This window comes from Sinohyriopsis cumingii, chromosome 8 (assembly GCF_028554795.1).
Source record: "Sinohyriopsis cumingii isolate HCF-2022 chromosome 8, ASM2855479v2, whole genome shotgun sequence".
In the NCBI taxonomy this organism is placed as follows: Eukaryota; Metazoa; Mollusca; class Bivalvia; order Unionida; family Unionidae; genus Sinohyriopsis; species Sinohyriopsis cumingii.
In genome coordinates, this window is record NC_142968.1 from 85813048 (window position 1) to 85835159 (window position 22112).

Genomic DNA, 22112 nt, shown 5'->3' on the forward strand with positions numbered 1-22112 from the left:
AACTTCATAGTTTTAGATTTACTTGCAAATCCCATTCATAACAGTATTTGTTTGAAAAGCAAAACCAAGAGATAAAAAAATACTCAAATAGTAACAGTTGGACATTTCATGAAAACTGAACTGTGTAATGCAGATAGTGAAACCTATATCAAAGATTCAAATTTAAATGTATATGTTAAAGCTATAAGTTTGATTAAATTTCAAATAACAGATGGGTATTTATGGTATATACTCATTTATAAGCTGAGTCCACCTGGAAACTACAGAGATTCCGTTCTGCTGTCACATGATGATCTGGTCAGCAGATCATAGCCTATCCCACTGGTTCTAAGGATTACTGCTAACAAACTGCATAGACCATGATCTGCAGGTGCATTATGTGATGGCAGATCTGGGTCTGTGCAGTTGGACTCAACATTCAAGCGAGCCTACATGGTAATTTTACGTTGATGCCATAAAGTTACAAAGAACTTACAACTGATTTTTTCTTTCTTCTCCTTCTTCTCCTTTTTCTTTTGTTCTAGTTTTTGTTCATATTTTATTCTTTTCATCCTCTCCTTCTCTGCTTCTTTCTCCTTCCTGAAAGAGCAATAAAATATTTAGATGCTTATTATTTAATTCCTTTTCCTATGATATCATACTTTAACAAGTTATAAGTGGCAGGAACACATGTACTCCAATCAGAAATGTTTGTGGGATATTTAAGTGGCTCAATACACAGTTATTAAACTAGTAATTATTGTCCTTATAAGACCAATCTTATTTAAGTCATTGTATATATTTTTATACTTTCCTGTAGTAATGTAAGCATTTGCTTTTTTTTAGGTCTTGAAGCACTTGATTTGAACCGACACTTTCACTGCAACCCCATTAAACTCCATCTATTTTCAGGATTACAGAAAACCTGGACTACAAGTTTTAGAACCTGCTGTACAAGTGATATAAAATTAAATATAAAACCTTAGATTTCACAGGTGACTTGTAGTAAATTAGCATTCTAGCACACTGAAATAAATTCATATGACCTATATAAATAACAGTTAGCTATTCAAAACTAAGAATATTAACTTACAATCTCCTTTCTCTTTCTTTTTCTTTCTCTAACCTCCTCTTTCTCTCTGCTTCCTTATCTACCACAGAATTCTTATGATCATGTTGACTTGATCTGCTTTCCTGGGTAAAATATAAAAATAGAGCTAATGCAACAAGTGTATATTTTGTTCAGATAAAGATGTGTAATATTTAATTTATACAACTAATCAAAACTGCCATGCAAGGTGAATCTGCATTAAAAAAAATGATAAAAGCATACAAATCTCACACTATTTTATAGAAAGAACAATGAATTTCTATCATGATGTCAGCAAGGCTAGATTACGTTTTCAACTAGACAATAGTTCTCTTTTTTTAGAATTCATCTTTGATATACTAAAGAAATCATATTTGATTAAATAAAAATTTGTAAACAAACATAAATGCTTCTGCATGAACATGTACACACGCAGAAACAGAAAACACAAATGAACTGCAGGAGTAGACAGATAACAAAGGCTATATAAATTATATCAGCTGAATGTCTGAAATTTCAAATGAATCAAAATACCTATGTAAAATCATTTTACACAATCATATCTGGAGTGTTTCCTTTCTCATGTCTTTGAGAAGTTTGGTTAAAATGATAGACACAAAGGTAATTTTCAAGGGATCATTTGCAAGTACGAATTCAAATCTGAATCTTTTAACCTGTTCTCTCATTACCTTTTGAAGCTGCAAAAAGTTAAAAGTTTTGGTCATTATAACAATGTAACGAATAATTTACAAAACATGGTGATAATTTTACAATTCAATAAGTTTATTTTTAATTCTGGGCCATTATTGTCAGCCAAGACTTTAACGTTTACACCTGTAAACAGCTTATTTTACTATACTGTTTGTGAACATATACAAAATCAGTAACTTTAAATAAATGCAAGTATCTTCAATGATGCTGGAACTACCTGTTCAAATAAAAAATTCCACACCTCTGCATAAAAAAGGATTGTTTAGTAGGATTTTTATGTTCTATTTTTAGTAAAATTATAGATGATTTTTAACACCAAATGTGATGATTTTCAAATCAAATGTGGCATTGTTATTAAAAAGACCAAACTGACGGGAACTGGTTATACACCACGTTATACAACAATGTTCTGATATTATTGACAACAACAACACAAAGATTATTTATTGACATGATTAGCTTTTGAAAACAGAACATTTGACAATTAACAATTTAAAGAAACACAATTTAAAGTTCTCAAAGTTTGTAAGCCACTGCAAAGTTTCTTAGTCATTGTAGCACCTTCAAAGTAGCTTTTGGAAATGCTCACAAAGTATGTCCAGTTGCAGTATCAATTTTTTCATCCAGTACATATGAATCAAATAATATCATGGTGGTTTTAAGGAGGCTTTATCTAAATTGTTAACAAAGATGGGTTTTACAAACTACAAACTGAATCCTGTCATCCTTAGAGGTAGAAGAACCACAGCAAATGAAAAAACAACTGCAAGATGAGCACAGTATGGAAAATGCTCCAGTGGCTTAGTGGTTAGTGTCCATCTTGGATGTGTGAGGTCATGGATTTGAACCCCAGCTGAGTCATACCAAAGACTTATAGACTTATAAAAATGGTACTAAGAGCTGCCTCACTAGGCTCTCAGCATTAAGAGGTTAGTGTTAGGACTGGTCAGCCTGGTGTGAGGATAATGTGATTGGGTGGGATATTATGCTACATGTCTGCGGCATGATGCCCCAGTGCTCGACATCACCATAAACTGTCACACTGAAGACATTGTAGTGATATGACTGAAAAATGGTTAACTCATTAACCCCTGGTGCCACGTTTATGCATCAGGAGGTAGTAGCCTACTGCCAAGCTCTGTAATGTGAAGGTCATGTGTGATACACTAAAATGGGTGATATTATAGAAAGTTAGACAGATTTAGCTCTACAATGATCCCAAACAATCTGGACGTTCTAGTTGCACTAAAAAGTACAGAGGGAAAAGACTAACTGTTTTGGACCCAATTTTTTTCACCCAAAATTCACCCGTTGTCAGAATCAGATTTTGTGTGCACTCATGTGTAGCTGACACACTTGCATGACGACCTAGCAATTAATTATCATTTATCTACACAGCCATGCCAGATTCCTATGAAAGAAATCAAGGTATATTGAATTAATTATAGAGAATTATAAATATATGCCAAACAGATCGGAGAGTGCTATCCTTGGATTCTACAGAAGAATGCTTGATAATAGTAGGCAGAATATACATATATAAAAAAATGAAAATGCATGTAGTTCAGATCTGCAGACAGTGCATACAGCTCATTTACCCTGTGAACTGAAGCTATTGCTATTTTTAAGTCTTTGTATGATAACTTCTTCAGTGAGGTAGAGAACAGCCACTCCAACTAGATTATACATGCCAAGACACAGGTGAGCAAGCATAACTCAGTTATGTTAAAACTCGGCAACAAGCTGGAAAGGCCCTTCTTGCAGCCAGACTGTCTCATCTATGTGTGTGTGTGTGTGATTTGGAATTTTAAGGTAGCTTTAACAATATTTCAGTCATATTGCTACGATGTCTGCAGTGTGACAGTTTATAGTGATGTCTAGCAATGAGGCATCATGCCACAGACATGTAGCATGATGTCCCACACAGTCACATTATCCTCACACCAGGCCAACCGGTCCTAACACTAACCTGTTAATGCTGAGTGCCAAGTCAGACAGCTGATAGTACCATTTTTATAAGTCTTTGGTACGACTGCTGGGGATCGAACCCACGACCTCATGTATCCGAGGCTGATGCTCTAACCACTAGGCCACCGGAGTGGTCTGCGATCATGGAATGGTATCTGTTAATTGTGATCAGGGGTAGCATGGTCAGTGAAATTCATTTCTGCACAAGAACATCTCATCTTTTCATCAGAGTAATCCTATATCCCAATGTATTATTTTTGATACACTGAACTGTAGCCTGTACTTTCCTGACATTTCTGCAAGAATTATGGTGAAAATCTTACCAATAAACTGACATAAACTTCTTAACCCTTTTCATCACTAGGTAACTTTGGAAGCATACAGTCCTCAATACTAAGTAACTTTGGAGATGTAAAGCAAAATGACTTGCAGATTTTGAAATAACATAACTTTGCCAATTTTAAAGGTATCTGGCTGGATTAGGTGTCAAAATCAAGGTTAAAAATCAAATTGTATGACTAACTGACTAAAATGTGCATATGCATTACAACTGTTAAAATACAGGTGCAAACAGGTAACACAACAGGTAAAATACAAGTATTATCTACTTACCTCTTAGAAAACTTAGAAAGTTCCCAAAACTTGTTCAATAGACCCTAGATGTACTCATCCCTGGCAAATTTCATGGTGTCCATAATAATTAAAATTCCATAAAATGCCTTGAAACAAATCTTTTTGGTTCTCCAACTTTGACCAAACAAAACCCCATGGAGCGTACACTTCCTCCAGTTCAAAACCTTCAAAGTTCTCTTTATCGTCATCACTGTCACCCACAAGCGCATTCCATTGCCTCTCCAGCTGCCTTCTCTCATTTTCATCCAACTTTACTAGGTCGAAATCCTCTGATAATTTTAAATCTGACACTTCACTCTCATCTGATCTTTCTTCAAACTCTGCCATTTTGGATACAAATTTCACCATTCAGAAGAGTCGTTAAAAGTGCCTACTTTGTTAGATATTTCTAGTTGTATACAAGCTAAACTCACGAGATAATCCAAATATAATATCTACATTACAAGTAGGAAGTTATTAGAGGTACCCTAAAATTTATATAGACTGGTACTATAACGTTAGAGAAGAACACTGCCCCAGACCGGTAAAGCGGTCCATAGTGTTTGGGGACTTACTTCCCATGACCGGTAGAGCGGTCCATAGTGTTGAAAGGGTTAATAGCTCAAACTTTGTATTTCCTCTACACGAGATATTCGAAACAAAAGTGATGGATTTTGACTTTAAACTATCTCACCCTTAATTTGTGGAATACACTGTACTATCTACAACATTGCTGCTAAATTTGTCTTCAATGCAGTCCAGACAAGTAGAAACACACTTACATATATAAGGATGGGAAAAGGAATACAGACCCTGCTGTTTTGTTTGCTAACTCTTCTAAAATTATAAAATAAAAGATTTTTTTTAAAAAAGGCACCTTTTTCTTATCGGCATTTTCTTCTCTATCTTTGGTCCTGGACCTTTCCTTCCCTTTGTCTTTTGATTCAGAATCTTTTGTCTTTTCTTTTAGATCTTTTGAATCCATTCCTTTCACTTCGTCCTTCAGATCTATTTCTTTTGTCTTTTCTTTTGATTCAGTTCCTTCAACTTTGTCTATGAACTTTGCTGGCTCACTCCTTGAATCTTCCATGGACTCGTCCTTTCCAACACTACCAATGTCTGATTTTTCTATTTTGGTCTCTCTCTCATCACTCTCTGCTTTTGTCTCTTTAGCCACAATCTCTGCAGAGTCAAGTTTTTCCTCTCCCCCAGAGTCTTTCAATTCATCACTGGATTTCTTCTTTTCCTTCAGTTGTTTTGATGGTGTCTCCTTTTTTATACTATCACCTGAATCTTTATGCTTTTCTTTCTTAGAAGACTTTGGAGTATTCTTTGTTCCGTCCTCTTCATCCTGAAAAAGATCAGCATGTTGCATATTAGTTTTATTTTTTTCTCATGCTCATACCATTTTTTAAAATGTAGGTCAGTTCAAAATGTATTTCATTCAGATGATACAAACATAAACTATTTGTAGACAAAGCTCAGTCTACTTTTTTTCTAAATAGTTCTTTTTGAGCCAAACCAATGAAATATATTCTTCAACAGTGCCTGATCATATGTTAAACATCTACTATCTTGTAAATCCAGCCCACCAAAGTGGAAAAGGAGCCAACCACTTCATTGGTCTTGTTACAGTAATGCAAGTTTAAAAATGTCTTCTCAGCAATAGATAAATCGGATAAATGTGGTTTCACCTTCAGTAAAGAGCCTATCACAAAGTCCCAAAATTACTACTGGAGTAGAATTGCACACCAGAATTACAAACTCTTTCAGGGATGTAACTTGGATGGTGGGGGCCCTAGAAGGTAGTGCCTGTATTATGTTGGATGAGTTTTATGAAAGAAACAAAACTGACTATGAACATTGGTTTCTTCTGCATATACATTATCCAATCAAACTTAAGAGACATCCTTACCCTAGGGCTCCATTCTCATCACCAATGAGCACAAATCCAACTCAAGACCACCAACGGGTGAATGGATGATTCTGTGTGAATCAGTCTATTCTGTTAGACTCAACGTTAATTATTTTTACTACCAGCAGCATCTTGATGGTTGTAATGGCTTCAATTACCAAAAACCAGGTTATTTTCAATGTCCTGTAGCATATTTTGTATTCTGCAAACAAAACTTAAACACTTCCAAAATATCAGTAGCAGAAAAATTCTTATTTATTTCAGCTAGAAAGATCAGAACTGTAGCTAGCAAAATGCTAGCTTGTTAGTGTCAGTCTCAAGATCCGTTCTGACTGATATGCCAGTCCACTAGAACATTAAGCTTGTCTGAATGCAGATTTTTAATGCAGACCTGCCAACCCTGTCGAGTCCATCTCATCAAGGCAGTTGATTTTTTCCCCCCTAAGTCTGACCAGTTTTCAGTAAGGTGTAACAAAATAGCATAAACTGCTATTGTAAAGCTGGAAAATGTAATTAAAAGTTCAGTTTTTGAAACATGCAGCAACAATAAACATTATGTTCAACTTAAAAGTTTGCAAAGTAAGCATTTATTTTATTTACCACTAGTACAGTTGCACAAACTTTAGTTCCAAACCCTATGCAGCTCAATGGCCTGTTGCTATCTCTCAACTTGATATAATTTTGTTCCATTTCATATGATGACGGCAATCATATCTCCCACCATGAGATACAAATTGGCACATGATGTCCACTAATAGTCATTGTATCCCTTCCAGCTTTTATTCACAAGAATGTGAATAATCCTTTTTTATTCTTCTCCGTTATTAACACTTCTTTGTAGCTTATTTTCTCTTTCGTCTTACACATGCATCACTTTCTGGTTGGCATTTAATTTTTTTTATATAATCAAGTTTGATCATGCAAATGCTTCACATGAATATGTGCAGTTTAAAGAATCTGATGTGCTGCTGTAAAGTAGGTCTGGTTCCCGGACTAATTTCAGTAATTCTAATATGAAACCCTGATCCAAATCAAACAGGGATAAACAAATAATCCAGACTTTTCTGCGATGATCATTTTTTCGTAGGTTTTGCTTTTATGATTTAAGTTTGTATTTTAATGGTCATTTTGTAAGAATTACGGCAAAATCGTAAGAGTTGGCAGGTCTGTTAATGACAATCTCAAGCCATCTCTCATGTTGATGTAATCCGTGGATTTTTGAAAAACATATTTCATGTGGGGATGGCAATCATCTCTCCTGCCATCAGAATTCTCAAATCAACACATGTCCAATAAATGTAATTGTTGCACATTCGTCTTTTCTGATAAAGAATTCTGAGCATTCCTTTTTAATTCTTCTTTGCTATTTAAACATTTTTTAAAAGGTTTGATGTCCTATTTGCTTTGAACATTTATTGTTTCTTGGATGCCACTGTTAGAAAATTATGTAAGCAACAGCTTGATCATGCAGATGTTTTTTTGCATAAAATTATGTACAATTTAAAGTATCTGAAGTACACCTTTAAAATTGATCAAATGAATCGATTCTAATAGGAAATCAGAATCATAATCAAACATGGACAAGCCAGTATCCAGATTTATCATAACAATCACATTTCTATAATTGTTGCTATACTTTAAGTGTCATTACCTTATGACATGCGGATAATAAAAAAAAAGATTTGACAAATCAGCATAGATATCATCACCATGAAATGAAACCAGTATAATTCTGCTGCAAAAAAAGACAGTCTGTGTCTGTACATTAATAAATAACTACTGTACCATAAAAATCAAGATAATTATGAGGCCTTTTTCAGTGTTTTCCACTGCTGTAATAAAGATAATTATGACGCTTTTTAATGTTTTCCACTGCTGTAGTCAAGATAATTATGAGGCATTTTCAATGTTTTCCACTGCCGTAGTCAAGAAAATTATGAGGCATTTTCAATGTTTCCACTGCTGTAATAAAGATAATTATGAGACTTTTCAGTGTTTTCCAATGCTGTAGTCAAGATAATTATGAGGCCTTTTTCAGTGTTTTCCACTGCTGTAATAAAGATAATTATGAGACTTTTCAGGGTTTTCCATTGCTGTAATCAAAATAACTATTAGGCTTTTTCATGTGCTTTAAGACCAGTATCAAACTAAAAGTTCTTGATATTTTGGAATCAGGTACTAAAGCAATGCCATAAAATGAAGCCTTCTGTTAAACAAATCATCAGTCTTTACTCTGTAGAAACAGATGTGAGAGAACTAATTTCGCTCATTCAGGTAAAAAGCAGGAAACTGGCATAAAATCAATTATTGCGGGCTGCATAATCCAAAGGAGTCCTTAAAAGGGAGAGGCTCTATCAAACCACAAAATACCAGTGTAGTATACAGTCTTGAAATTCCTAGCTTTACACAAGAGGAGACAAGGACAGTACACAGTGGTTCTCAACTCCCAGGGTCATGAGATCTTTCTGGAGGGTGGCAGAGGGTCACCAGGATGTTTTTTGAGGGTAGCAAAAATGATTAAAATGTGGAAACAGGGGTCATGAGGTGAGGCTAAAACATTCTTTTAGGGTTGCGGCCAAAAAGGTTGGAAGCTACTGTCTTAAACCAAAAGCTAAAGCTGCTAGATACTCAATCAAAAAAAAATTACTGCATATCAGCGAGTGTCATCAGAATATGGTAGTACTATTTGATGTTTTCAAGGCACATTGTACACACAGGTTGACGTCTCATTTATAGAAAACAATATTGTTCCCTGAGCAATGGAACAGCTGCAACCCTTGGTTTTATCTATTAACAGCTTTCACACGGATAAACTCGTACCATGGTTTTATCATTCATATTCAGTCAGGCAATTGCTCAATTTAGTGACTGGAAGGATAGCAGAATTGAACACAAAGATAAGGTCTTGGACCACATGAAAACATCTACACTGAAGCCAATTCACACAAAGCAGATTATCACCACAAATGACAAAGTGTCACTTTCAATGAAATCAATTTAAATAGGATTAAAAAAGTGCAGGGGTTGAAAATTTTCTTGCCCAGATTGAAATGGTACAATTTCTAGTGGTCAGGTAAATTTTCCAAATGGACAAGTGCTGATTCATGGATAACTAGTGTTTACCTTTAATCAGGGTTATTAGCCTATTTCTTTACAATTTTCAAGATCTTTTTCGAGGTTGTTCAAGTGCATTATTAATTTTAAAGCATTCATAAATTAAACTGTATGTAAACACAAGTTAATACTTACTATTACTTCAGTGGAACATTTCTTGCAATTAATAAAAACAAAAAACATGAAGTCAAGAGTATTATCATTAATGTCATTCCCATTAATACTAAACATCCCACATCTGGGCATTATAATAATGTACTGTCACTGAACTATGTTCATTTTACCCTGTCTACACTAAACTATTTATAAAGTTCAAAATATTTTAGAGTGAATTTTTCAGTTTTTGTAGCTTGTCATCAAGCTGTGTTTCAACAGCTCCAACATTAATGATTTTGTCCTTTTCCTCAAACTATTTGATAATTTTAATTTTCCTATGGGTCTCTGCTTTCAGTGCATAGTTATCAGCAGCAGCTGCCACTGTCTCAAAGTCTTTTTCAGTGCCTGCCTTTCTTCTCTAACTTTGCTAGTTCCTCATCCAGTGCTTTCTATTTTGTCCTCTTCTCTCTTGCTCAAGGTTTTTCCTCTGCTCATCCAAGTATATGCTTTACCGTATTTTCACGTATGTCAGACGCACCCATAGATAAGACACAGATTTTGACGATTTGTTTAAAAAACATTTTAAATAAGATGCCCACGAATATAAGAAGCACTCAGCCTCGCTATTTGCCAAACTGAGCCAACCCTATATTGACTGCAGATGACATAGCGTTGATTTTTTAATAACTTACAACTTACTTATGGTATTGATCTGTACCTATTATTTTGTTAAGTACTATTACATTATTGTTCCAATAAAGTTTAATAAAATCTTTTGAATAATTCTGTGTGTTGTTTTGTTCAAATATGTACCGGTAAACATCCGTTTTCAAACCACGTGCTTCAAAGTGGCTACCGGTACTTTCCTTTGTCATAAACGCAAATATCTCTAATGTTTCGATCACTCATCTGATGTAAACAAGGCTTCATTGACCGTTTTGGCTGGAGTTCAAAGAATTGTTTGAGGCAGGGCCGCAATGGTTATCGTTTGATCTTATCTTCCTTTATGCCGCTAGGCCTAGGCTTCAGCGGCTGGGGTTAGTACCGGTATATACCAGTATAGGGTGTTGTTGTTGTATGGTTTAATGCCATTTTTCAGCACACATTGGCCGAATCCTAGACTCAATCCCACACAGACAGAGGTGAGATGGCAGTGATCTGTAACGGAAAGCACTTTAGACCACTCGGCCACTTGGGGCCCCAGTATAGGGTATACCCACGAGGGATCAATCTCTTATTATAAATAAATGAGTGATCAATCTCATGAGCATTTATAAAATTTATCAGATTTTCACAATGATGAAACGAAAATCATACATGGTCGATTTTAAATTAGACGTCATCAAGTTTGCCAAGGAGCATGGGAACAGAGCTGCTGGAAGAGAATTTAGTTGCAGTGAGAAGAATGTATGTCATTGGAAGTTGAAGGAAGAGGAGCTTAAGAAGATGAATCCAAGGAAACGAGCTCGTAGAGGTTGAAAGGCAAGATGGCCGAACTTAGAAGAAAATCTTGCTAAATGGGTACATTTGCAACGTGACAGTAACTGTGCGGTTTCAATGATTTCGATCAAACTCAAGGCTCGAATTATTGCTACAGAAATGAAGATCATGGCCTTTCATGGCAGTGCGAACTGGGTGTACAAGTTCATGAAACGGAACAACCTTGCAGTCCGGGCATGTACAACTGTTGGACAGAAGCTTCCAGACTATTAGGAGAATAAATTGGATGCTTTTAACACCTTTGTTCAGAAGGAAATAACTTAACTGAAGTTGGCAGATGATGACATCATCAATATGGATGAGGTTCCAGGTAGCAGATCAGTGGCAGAGAAAGGAGTAAAGACAGTAGCGGTTGATACCACAGGACACGAACGAATGAACTTAATTGTTGTGTTGGCCTACACAGCTGCAGGAGGAAAACTGAAACCCATGGTCATCTTTAAAAGGATAACCATGCCCAAAGAAACTTTGCCAGCTGGAGTTCTTGTCTGCAATATAAAAGGCTTGATGAATACAGAGGTGATGCAGACCTGGACGGATAAGTGCTTCAGAACAAGAAGAGGCGGATTTTTCAAGAAGCAATCTCTTCTGATTTTCAACGCGATGGCTGCCCATAAGGATACAACTGTGCAGAAACACATCAACAATGCTGGAGTCCACATAGCCATTATACTAGGTGGTCTGACTTGTAAGCTCCAGCCCTTGGATGTTGCCATCAATCATCCATTTAAGACTTTTGTTCGTGAGCAATGGATCCGTTAGATGACTAGTGGTATGCACACCTTCACGCCAGCTGGTCGACAATGTCGTGCAACGTACATAGAGGTGTGTAATTGGGTTCTCCGGGCATGGGAGAAAGTGAAAACAACAACAATCATCATTGGCTTCAGAAAGTGTGGGATAATTCCAGAACTGTCTGCCGAAACTCACTCCATAAAACAAAAAAAAAATAAAAATTGTTCTTTATATTATCACTTATTTAAAAACAGCATATTGATATTTTAAGCTATTTCATATTAGATATATTAATATTTCTCTCATCTTAGCTGTGTTCTATATTTTTAGATTTATCTTGCTCATTGCAATTACTGTCTGTCCTATTTCCACTCAATCCAAAAACAGATCCAGATTGAACAAATTTAATAATTAAGACTACATAGTTTTTATTTTAAAACCTCACCTGTAACATAATTCACATTAATGACTCCAATAAATAGCATTAAGTGAAAGAAATCGTATAAGTCTATGAAAATGAAACAATCACCAAAAATGAAACATATTCAGCTTGATCATACATCTTTTACTCTGACACCTGCGGTAAAAACATACCCCACTATCAAAGAACTTCTTTTTCTTTCTTTCTCTCTTTGGTCGATCACCAGGACTTTTATTTTCTGACTCATCAGCTGCCTCCTTCTCTTCCCTCTCCTTTTTTAGCTCCTCCTGTGCCTTTTTTAATCTTTCTTCATCATCCACTCTCCTCCTGTGAGAAAAGTGACATGCATGACACTTAGTCACAAACAGATGATTTCTTCTGCACTGTATTAGTAGCCTCAGTTCACACAATGCGATATGTTCTTAAAATGAAAGTGTTGGGCTTTAATATTCTCTTCCAGACCTGCCAAACCCAATGATACTCATCGAGAGAGCTTTTGAAAAATTTCTGGTTGATTTCAATTATTTCAGGAAGGACTTCATCAATCTTTAAGGTATAATACGTGAAGCATGTTGAATACATTTACAAAAAGTGAATAATTTCAACACATAAAAATTTAAACCAATTACAGAAATTAAATTCTAAAATAGCAAAAAGTATAGCATATTAAAGACCTAATAATGTTTCCTACCTGAAATATTCTCAGCATGTTTTATTTTTTAAATGTTTTTCTAATTTCATGGTGTTTGTTTTTGTAATAATATTATTATTATTTTTATCTTATAGGTGTTGTCTAATGTAAAGCGCTCAGAGCTTCTAAAGATCAGGCACTATACAAATTCCTCATTATTATTATTATTAAAATAAAAAACATGTCATACTGGAGATGTCGATGACAATCATCTAGCCCAACACTGGCAACACCCAATGTTATTATGACCATCCAAATAGGAGAATTTGTAACAAGATTTTCAACATGCTCATTGTGGCAGTTATTTCAAGGTAAAAGTTTGGCACAATTATCATTGACGACTAACCAGACATCCCAAGAAGTCTTCTGGTACAAACCCTGTGCCAACATAGTATGATCTTAAGATGGCTACTGTGGTGGCCATATTGGCACTATTTTCATTTATGACCAACTAGACTGCACCAAAATACTTTCACTGAAAACATCGTGTTGATATGAACATCAATTCTGGTGGAATAGGAATAACAAGATTTCAAGATGGCCACTGTTTGGCAGCCATAATGGATGTTAGATGGTGTCACATGTGCTCAGCCAGGTCGTAAGTCATGTATAAACTAAGGTATTAGTATAAGCCATGGTTGCTGTCTAAACATTACCCCAGGCCAGAGTTAATATCTTTCGCAAGGTTACCGTGACCAGAGGGGCCCCAAGTGGCCTAGTGGTCTAAAGCACTCTCCGTTACGGATCACTGCCATCTCACCTCTGTCTGCGGCGGTTCAAGTCTAGGATTCAGCCAATGTGGGTATGTGAGAAAGCTTGCCAGTAGCTTCTCGTGGGTCGGTGGTTCTTTCCAGGGTTTTCCCGGGTTCTTCCTCCACCATTAATACTGGCCGCCATGTATAGCCTATCGTGTGCTGACAAATGGCGTTAAGCCCCAAAACAACAACAACCATGACCAGAAAGATCTGATATCTTGAATTGGCACTGGCGTTAGCGTGATCTAGGTGTTTCAGCGTTGTCCTAGATCAGAGGAACCATGAAGGAATGGGGCATGTTCTAAATCAATCCCCACATGGACAGACAGTGAGAATGACATTGTATGCTAACTATGATTGGATTGAATCAAAGCAACTTCCAATCGGAATTGAGACGGAGGGTGTGATAACAATTTCGATCTAAATTACAGCTTCTAACTAGCAAGTGAAAATTTAGTTTTGCCTAGGAAGACTGATGAGCAATATAGGGTTATTTCGAGAGAACCACTTGTAATTTGATGGTAAATCTTAGAGAAGACATTCTAAGGAAAGACAAAGATTCATAAAGGCCAGTAAGTTATTTGCTTGATTTTGCAGAATATTACGGCATTGCAATTGTAATGTGTAGTATGTTTACTTAATTACTAGGATTGTTTAGTATGTAGAATTACCTTTGTAGTGTTTAATTTACATGCGTAATTGAGAAACGTGTTTGAGTATTATGTAGAGAATTATGTACATTGTTAGCTTGTGGTCAGAATTAATTCTGTAATTCGCTGTTAGGTTAAGAAGTAGTAAACTAGTGCATTTATTCATGTGATATATTAGAATTTACACATGCTTGAATTGTGAATTTGTAAAATGGTTGAAGTGTGTAAGATTATTTAATATGGATGTATGGACATATCAGAGCACAGATATTTGAATATTTGTGTACTTTGTATGAGCTGTAATGTAAATAAATGTATCTGATTGTTGTGATATTGTCAGTATAATGGGCTTAGGAATATCTACTGATGTGACACAATTTATCGATGCATGTATGAGAAGTAATTGTTAACGTGCTTTTATTACGACGTTTTACCATACAAGAACGTGTATTTCGATGTGAATGAATGTGTGACAAAAGAATTTAATAGCCATTATCGATGATAGGCTGGGTTTAGTGCGAGATGAGAGGGCTTAGGAAAATATTGTACCATCCTTGTGTTTTCACAGGAAGCTTTTTTGGGGACAACTTCCAGTTCAGTGAGTCCTGAGTCTCTAAGAGGAGAGACGGAAGTAAGACTAGCAGAGCAGTTGGAGTCTACAAGTCTAGTCAGTATAGAGCTGTGGAGGAGGAAAAAGTGGAAAAGGAGAAGTATAGAGAAGTTGAGGAGGAGAAGGAATCGGGAAGAAGAGAAGGAATTGGAGGAATAGGAGAGAAGAATACACAGATGAGCAGAATACAAGGACAGGTGTAAAGCTATCTCACACTACAAATCAAAAGATGCAACAGGCTATCAAAGGGTCGAGCAGATGGAGAATACTTAGGAAATTTTAATCATTTGATTATTGAATTGTAATTAAATTGTTATTAGTTGAATTTCACTTTTTTGTATATTCAATCATTTAACCGTCGGCATTGGGACTTCTAAATTAATTTAAATACATATTGGAAGCATCCCACCCCACACCTACCACAGTGATGGCATAACAACCCCATCATGACACAGATTGGCACAATTTTCGTTGAGGACCAACAAAACGATCATGAAGAAGTCTTTTAGTAAAAATGCCATGTCAATATGTCTTGATATTAATGAGTAGCAATTACAAAAAGGAATGGCTGCTGTGGTGGCCATACTGGATGTCCAATGGGCACCATATTCACTCAGGACCAGCTAGTCTATATACCATGTTTCATGGCAAACCTCTGCACAGTATAGGAGGTGTAGCAATAACAGACTTGTACTAATAGTGATGATGGACAAGAGACCATCCCAACAGCTCTTCTGGTAAACAAAAATGTACCTATACTCATCTGAGCTACACCTACTATATTAGAAAATGTACCTATACTCATCTGAGCTACACCTACTATATTAGAAAATGTACCTATACTCATCTGAGCTACACCTACTATATTAGAAAATGTATGCTACATACGAAGACCTGACCATGTATTTATAACACTTAAAGTATAAATTCTAAGTCGTGTTTGCAATAAAGATCCAAATTGTTAAATGTCCATGTAACAACCATTTGTACTTGATTGGATATTTCATCTAAATGAACTAAATTTGTTACAATTTTCATATGAAAACTGTTTCACTTCTTTTCAGTTAACCCAAACTCGATTTTGAGTAAAAACTAACGTTTTCGTAAAAATAGGCCATAGTCCCTCTCCCATAAGGTAAAGTGTTGCCAGTTCTAATTTCCTTTGCTTGATATAGCCAATAAAGTACTGAAAAAAAATGCTGATAAAAACCAACTAAGCAAAAATCATAAAATGTCACTAAACTTCATATTTTATATCTTACTGGAAAGTATATAATTCAGTCAAACAGCTACTTTTGTACTTTTCAAGAAGTTCAATCTCTAGTGATATTAGTTACTTAAAGTGTAAAAAGCATTGCTCACTTTTCCTCTGCTTCCTTTTGCTTTTTTTCTATTTCTTTCCTACGCTCTTCATCTCTTTTCCTCCAGGTGCTAATTTCCTCCTCATCAGAATCACTACAAAGGTCATATACATTTTCATTTAAACAATTAGTGAACATGGCATGTTCCAATACATCTGTCATAACAGTAAATGCAGATTTCTCTACCCCTTCCAATGAAAAATAAGAAGGTTGGTCAAGAAATCTAGTAAGGTAGCTGCCTTAAATAGCAAAATGATTAAAATACTAAAACAATACAGACAAACCTTATTTATTAATGGATACAATGTTTGCTCTTTGATCAGAGCTGCTTTCTACTGACTCTACAATAACTTCCTAGTTCACATGCATATAATTTCTCTTCATTAGCAAATAAAAATCCTTCAAGGGGACCCAAAGGTCCAAGAGACAATTCAAACACTTGTCTAGTGGAAACCAAAGAGTATGTGCATGTTTTAAAATTTTTAAGTTTCTTTTTTTGTGAAATTCTTGATAGAATTTTAGAAAACCTTTCCTTATGGGAACTTTTTTCTATCTAGTGAAAAAAGTCAACACGAAGAGCCTCCACTTTGGCGTTAAGTTTAGCAGAAGCCATTTCTGCTGCCAGGTGAAGCAAATAACATAGGCAACTGGAGCAAAACAATTCTGACTGTTTATGTATGAAATATCTAAATTCTGTTTTCTCTAACCATGACATTATTACTGTCACATCCAAGTGAAATTATATAATTATATGGAATAGACCTTTTCATTTCAGAATCAATTTAAATATATTTTCTCCAGTGGCCTTAATTTTACAAATAGGTACAGACATTATCCTAGAACAAAATTGCCCTTCTGTATTGTCAAAATATCTTACAACTGAATACTGCTCCAAGTCCAAGGCCCTACTTCCCTTTGTGACTACAGAAAAGGCTTAGCATTTTATGTTGTCAATGTTTTCTTCTTTATTAAAGAAAGTTCATTGCATCTGCTTAAGTTTTAATACTTGCACAGCTCTATTTGGCAGCTATTTTAGTCAAGGAACATTTTGACAAGCAGCTTGCTCGCATGATCAGCAACGCTTATTTGTAGATAATGCTCCACAATAAATTCAATAAAGTGAGTTTCTGAATTCGTAACGGCAACAGTGAAGTCAGAGAATTTCTTTTGGGCTCAATGAACAAAAAATTTCTTTCATGAACTTTATCAAAACATGTTCTTTACAAGCTTTCTTCCTCTATGTGGTATGCTGAAATGCTGACTACATGTATTATAACAGACAAAGGTTTCACCCTTTGCCAGTCTCTGGATAACAGAAAAGTTGCATGCATTCTGGTTTGAACTTTTGTGCCCATTGTTTTCATGTAATTTTTCTTAGTGGCTCATCATAGTTTCATGAACATATTTCTTCTCTGTTGCCATATTTGTATACACTAATACCAGCAGTTGGACCATCTTTTGCCTTTTTTATCAAGTCAAGAACACCGTTATTGTCAAACTGAGAAAGAAACCTCAGATGTAATTCACTGCCATTGAGGGCTATGTTCTGAGCTACGTTTGGTCATATTGTGGTATGATAAGGAAGTGGAAGGACAAAGTCACAATCAGCACAATATTGGTCTTTGTTGTTGTAAAATGTGTGGTGCATTCTGCCAGAGGCAAATCACCAAATACATCAAATTCCAGAACAGAATTTATGATTTTTACTGAAAGTCATAAGGGAAAAAAAAGAAATCATCATAGCCAAAGTTAACCCTGAAAATCAGGAGGCATATGCCAATATCGTAAGGGTAGGCACCTCTGCAAATGGTTATTTAGCAAGAAACTACCCCCAAAAATGGTTCTTATTAGTCAAGAACTAAAATTAGATGAAATAAATTACAATGTGATGATAAAACAAAGTGTAACCAATTTATTTTGATCCATGACAATTCACCATGATCCATAGCCACTGAGCATTATGATACGGGTAGAATTATACTAAGGGGCTTTATTGTGAGGGATCAATTTAATGTGATCCATGTCCATACCTGATCATCACCAAGACAGCTGTATAATAAGGGGCTTTATCGTGAGGGATCATTGTAATGTGATCCATGTCCATACCTGATCATCAAGACAATCGTATAATAAGGGGTTTTATAGTGAGGGATCAATTTAATGTGATCATTGTCCATACATGATCATTATCAAGACAGTTGTATAATAAGGGGCTTTATAGTGAGGGATCATTGTAATGTGATCCATGTCCATACCTGATTTTTCAGGTAAAGAACATCACATTTATAATCAATCCAGTTTTCTGATCCTTATAAAAGAAGACATATGCTCCGTTTAACTTCTTAAATTAATTTTAAAAAGCATGTTTCTATTTGTTTCAGGTCGGATTTACCAAGTCTCTGAAGTTATCTTCTGTATAGAACAATATGGGTTGATTCTGTAGTATATTCACTAATCACAAACAAGACAAAATGTACATAAACATGTCAACCTTAATGCTGGAAATTGTTATTATGGAAGTTACTTCTCTGAATTTTAACTTTACGTTATTTAGGTCTACATAAAAAAAGAAAATGAGCAAACTGTTTGAGCATTTTAATGCTATAAAGACTGAGAAAATGACTTCAATTGTTTAATATAAGAAAAACACAAAAATATAGTACATAACTTTTAAAACCTTTCAAACTGCATTTCGTTCACATATAAAATTTGTCACACTGTTCATACGCATATAACATCAATGTAATGCTGTTGATCTGCATATAAAATGCATAATATTGTTTATACACATATAAGATCTATGTAATACTATTTATACACATAAAATCTATGTAATACTGTGTTTTTGGATTTTTACCATAGCATTAACAATTAGAGAAGAACATCAACAGTGTGGCAGTTTTTAGTGATGTCTAGCAATAGGCATCGTGTTGCAGACATGTAGCATGATGTCCCATGCAGTCACATTATCCTGACACCAGGCCAACCAGTCCTAACACTAACCTCTTAATTCTGAATGACAAGCAATGCAGATGCTAGATCCTGCCTTTTTAAATAAGTATTAGATATGACTGGCTGGAGTTCAAACCATTGATCCTCCTGCACTGGATGTATACACTCTAACCACTTAAGCCACCGGAGTGGTCTAAATTCATAAATTCTATGTAAACAAACTATTTATACATATATGACACCTATATAATGATGTTTACACACATATAACATCTGTGTAAATCTGATACTATTTACACACATAAAATCCATGTAATACAGTTCAACTAACCTGTCACTTATTGAGCTGACACTGTCACTAATTTCTTCCTCTTCCTCTTTTTTCTTCTTGCCAGCCAATTTTTGTCCTCCACCTGAAGTTTCAGAAGATTCTCATTATGCCTGGATCATAGCAAATCACAAAGTTGGAGGAAAATGATCTGAAAGCCATCTAACGCATACAAATTCTAAGAAGATAAACGATGTACTGTATATACTCACTTATAAAACATATCCAACTGCAAACTACACAAAGCCAGATCTGGCGTCACACAACGAGACCGGCAGATCTGGATCTGTGCAGTTTGTTTGCAGTAATCAGTAGAACAAACAACATCAACTCTGATCTGACTGGTGCATTATGCTGCAGCAGATCAGGATTGTTGTTTTCACTTCAACTCGACTTAAAAGCAAAGTACATATGCATACATGCCAAACATGTAATCCAAGCGGACAAAAAGAGAAATTAAAGCAGAAAGAGTACTCCACATATAACATGATAAAATGTAATGAGCATATGTACAAAATTATTTATTTACCCCATCTGATCTTTTAATATCAATTACTGCTACAAAGTTTCATATATAGCACTTTGAGCTTTAAAAAGCAACAGTCTCTCATATTGCATTTCAAAATACTTTGTACTAGCTGAGATCATGAATGTTTTGCACACCAGTAGAGAACAAAGTGCTGGGTTACAGAGCCTGGATCTGAATTCAGTTTTATTTTTGTTAACAATACTGAACAATCTCTCACAGTCAGCATTAGAACTGTTGAGAGCCAATATTCCTTTCATAACCTGACAAAGAAGAGGAAATATATATCTTCCAGTTATTGGATCTTTTAGCTGGCAAATAAGGTGCCACTGCATATCAACTCTGTCCGCATGAAGTCCATTGTCAGGTATGACAACTGGATACTTCAGGGGTTCTCCTTCTAATTTATCAGCAGCCTTTCTTGCAGCAAGATGCATCATATGACAGGGACAACCTGATATGTACATTGATGGAGACACTTTTCCAAAATATAGAATGCAACTCCTTTATGAATTCCAGTTATCACTGATGCATTATCAGCTGAAAACCCCATACAGTTTTGCCAACGTATGTTTATTCAAGGCATTATCAAGTAAATAAAAAATATTTTCTCCAGTGGAATCTCCTGTTAATTCTGGTAATGAAAGAAGAGCACTGACTTTGCCCTTTTCGTTGTCAAAGTCTCTTACACAGACTGGTAAAACATTTTGTCATCATAATCACTGCTTCTGTCTGTTACAATACTAAATGGCCCAATTTTCATGGCTTCTGCAATTTTAAGCAAATTATCTTCTGCTAAACACCTAACAATATCAAATGATTTTCTTCTTGCAGATGCATATTATCTGCAATTTCGTAATCAGGAAACATCCGTTTGAACAAAGGACCAACGTAGTCTTCTACTGATAAGGGTAGTCCATGTTCTATTAAGAATTCGGTATATAACGCATCTGCATTTATTAGTTCTGCTTTAAAAAAAGAAGTTACAAGTTACCTTAGTATTGGAGTTTGAAAAACGAGCTAATTCAAGGTTTCTTTGTTTTACCATCATGACCAATATTAAAATCCTTTCCACACAGCCTGCAGTGGGTGTGAAGCTGCCCTAGAATTGAATGCTGTATTGTGTAATTCATGTATTCATCTTTGAATTGGTTTTTCGTCTTTTTCTAATCCATCTGTAAAATTATTTGAAAATTTTTTTTGATCTAACACATGCATCTACAAGAATAAATACGAATTGACTTTTAGCACCAAATACCAACAGACTGGTTCTGTATCAGATATGAATTAGAACAAAGAATCTGCAAGCAAAGATTACAAATTAGAAAACCAGTCTGTTCTCTCCTAACTAAGCCATACACCTGCTATAAATAGAAACAGAGGTCAAAAGTTTAAAAGTACAACCAGCATCTTTCTTGGAACCAGGGCAGCTGCTATAAATAGAACATATTACTGTTAGGAAAGAGCATGCAAGGCAGTGGACATGCGTAATCTTATGTAATAGTTATGTAAAAGCTGCCTTTTGTAGAATACAGTCTGAAAGATTAATGGGATGTTAATAAAAAGAAGAAAACAAATTATTAATATTTTTGGGAGGGGAGCATACCAAAAATGCGTAATTCAAATGTTCATGTGTAAGGCATAATTTAGTGAAAATAGTGTAATGATTACGCCACATGCACCATGGTTGGCATGTATGCATATGGCATGTTGGGCCAAGACATGAACTCAAAATGACTCTGGTCCATTTTATCATATAACTTAAGAAAACTTAGGGAAATCTTCTGGTTCCTAAAAAGCTGCCAAAACAAGACAAAAAAACTTTGCAGATTAATATTCTGTCAGACATGAAAATAACCTTTGGCCTTTACCTAACATCTAGGACTGCTGCTATAGTATGCCCCATGCCCTCTAGAAATGATAAAATACCTGATTACTTTTGATCAAGTTCTCATCCAAAATAAATTTCTCAACATTCATATTGCTGGAGACACTCTCTCTACTGAGGAACTCTGTATTTTTGGTGAACCCTCAGCAGACCAACATTTTCTTTTTGTTATCTGGTGTAAAGCACATGTCAGTCTTTTCTCTGTATCAC

The 22112-nt window shown here is 35.4% G+C and overlaps 1 protein-coding gene across 2 annotated transcripts in view; it reads right to left on the minus strand.

The window, feature by feature from the left end:
- LOC149794057 (uncharacterized) overlaps positions 1–22112 on the minus strand; it is a 67365-nt gene that overhangs the window by 28116 nt on the left and 17137 nt on the right. For both annotated transcript variants that reach the window (XM_089968004.1, XM_089968003.1), the window contains exons 8-13: positions 19492–19573; positions 16210–16302; positions 12315–12468; positions 5238–5711; positions 1073–1173; positions 476–579 (exon numbers count right to left, since the gene is read on the minus strand). In XM_089968004.1, coding sequence (XP_089824130.1) covers positions 476–579; positions 1073–1173; positions 5238–5711; positions 12315–12468; positions 16210–16302; positions 19492–19573 — 1008 coding nt within the window. The remainder of the gene's footprint in view (positions 1–475; positions 580–1072; positions 1174–5237; positions 5712–12314; positions 12469–16209; positions 16303–19491; positions 19574–22112) is intronic.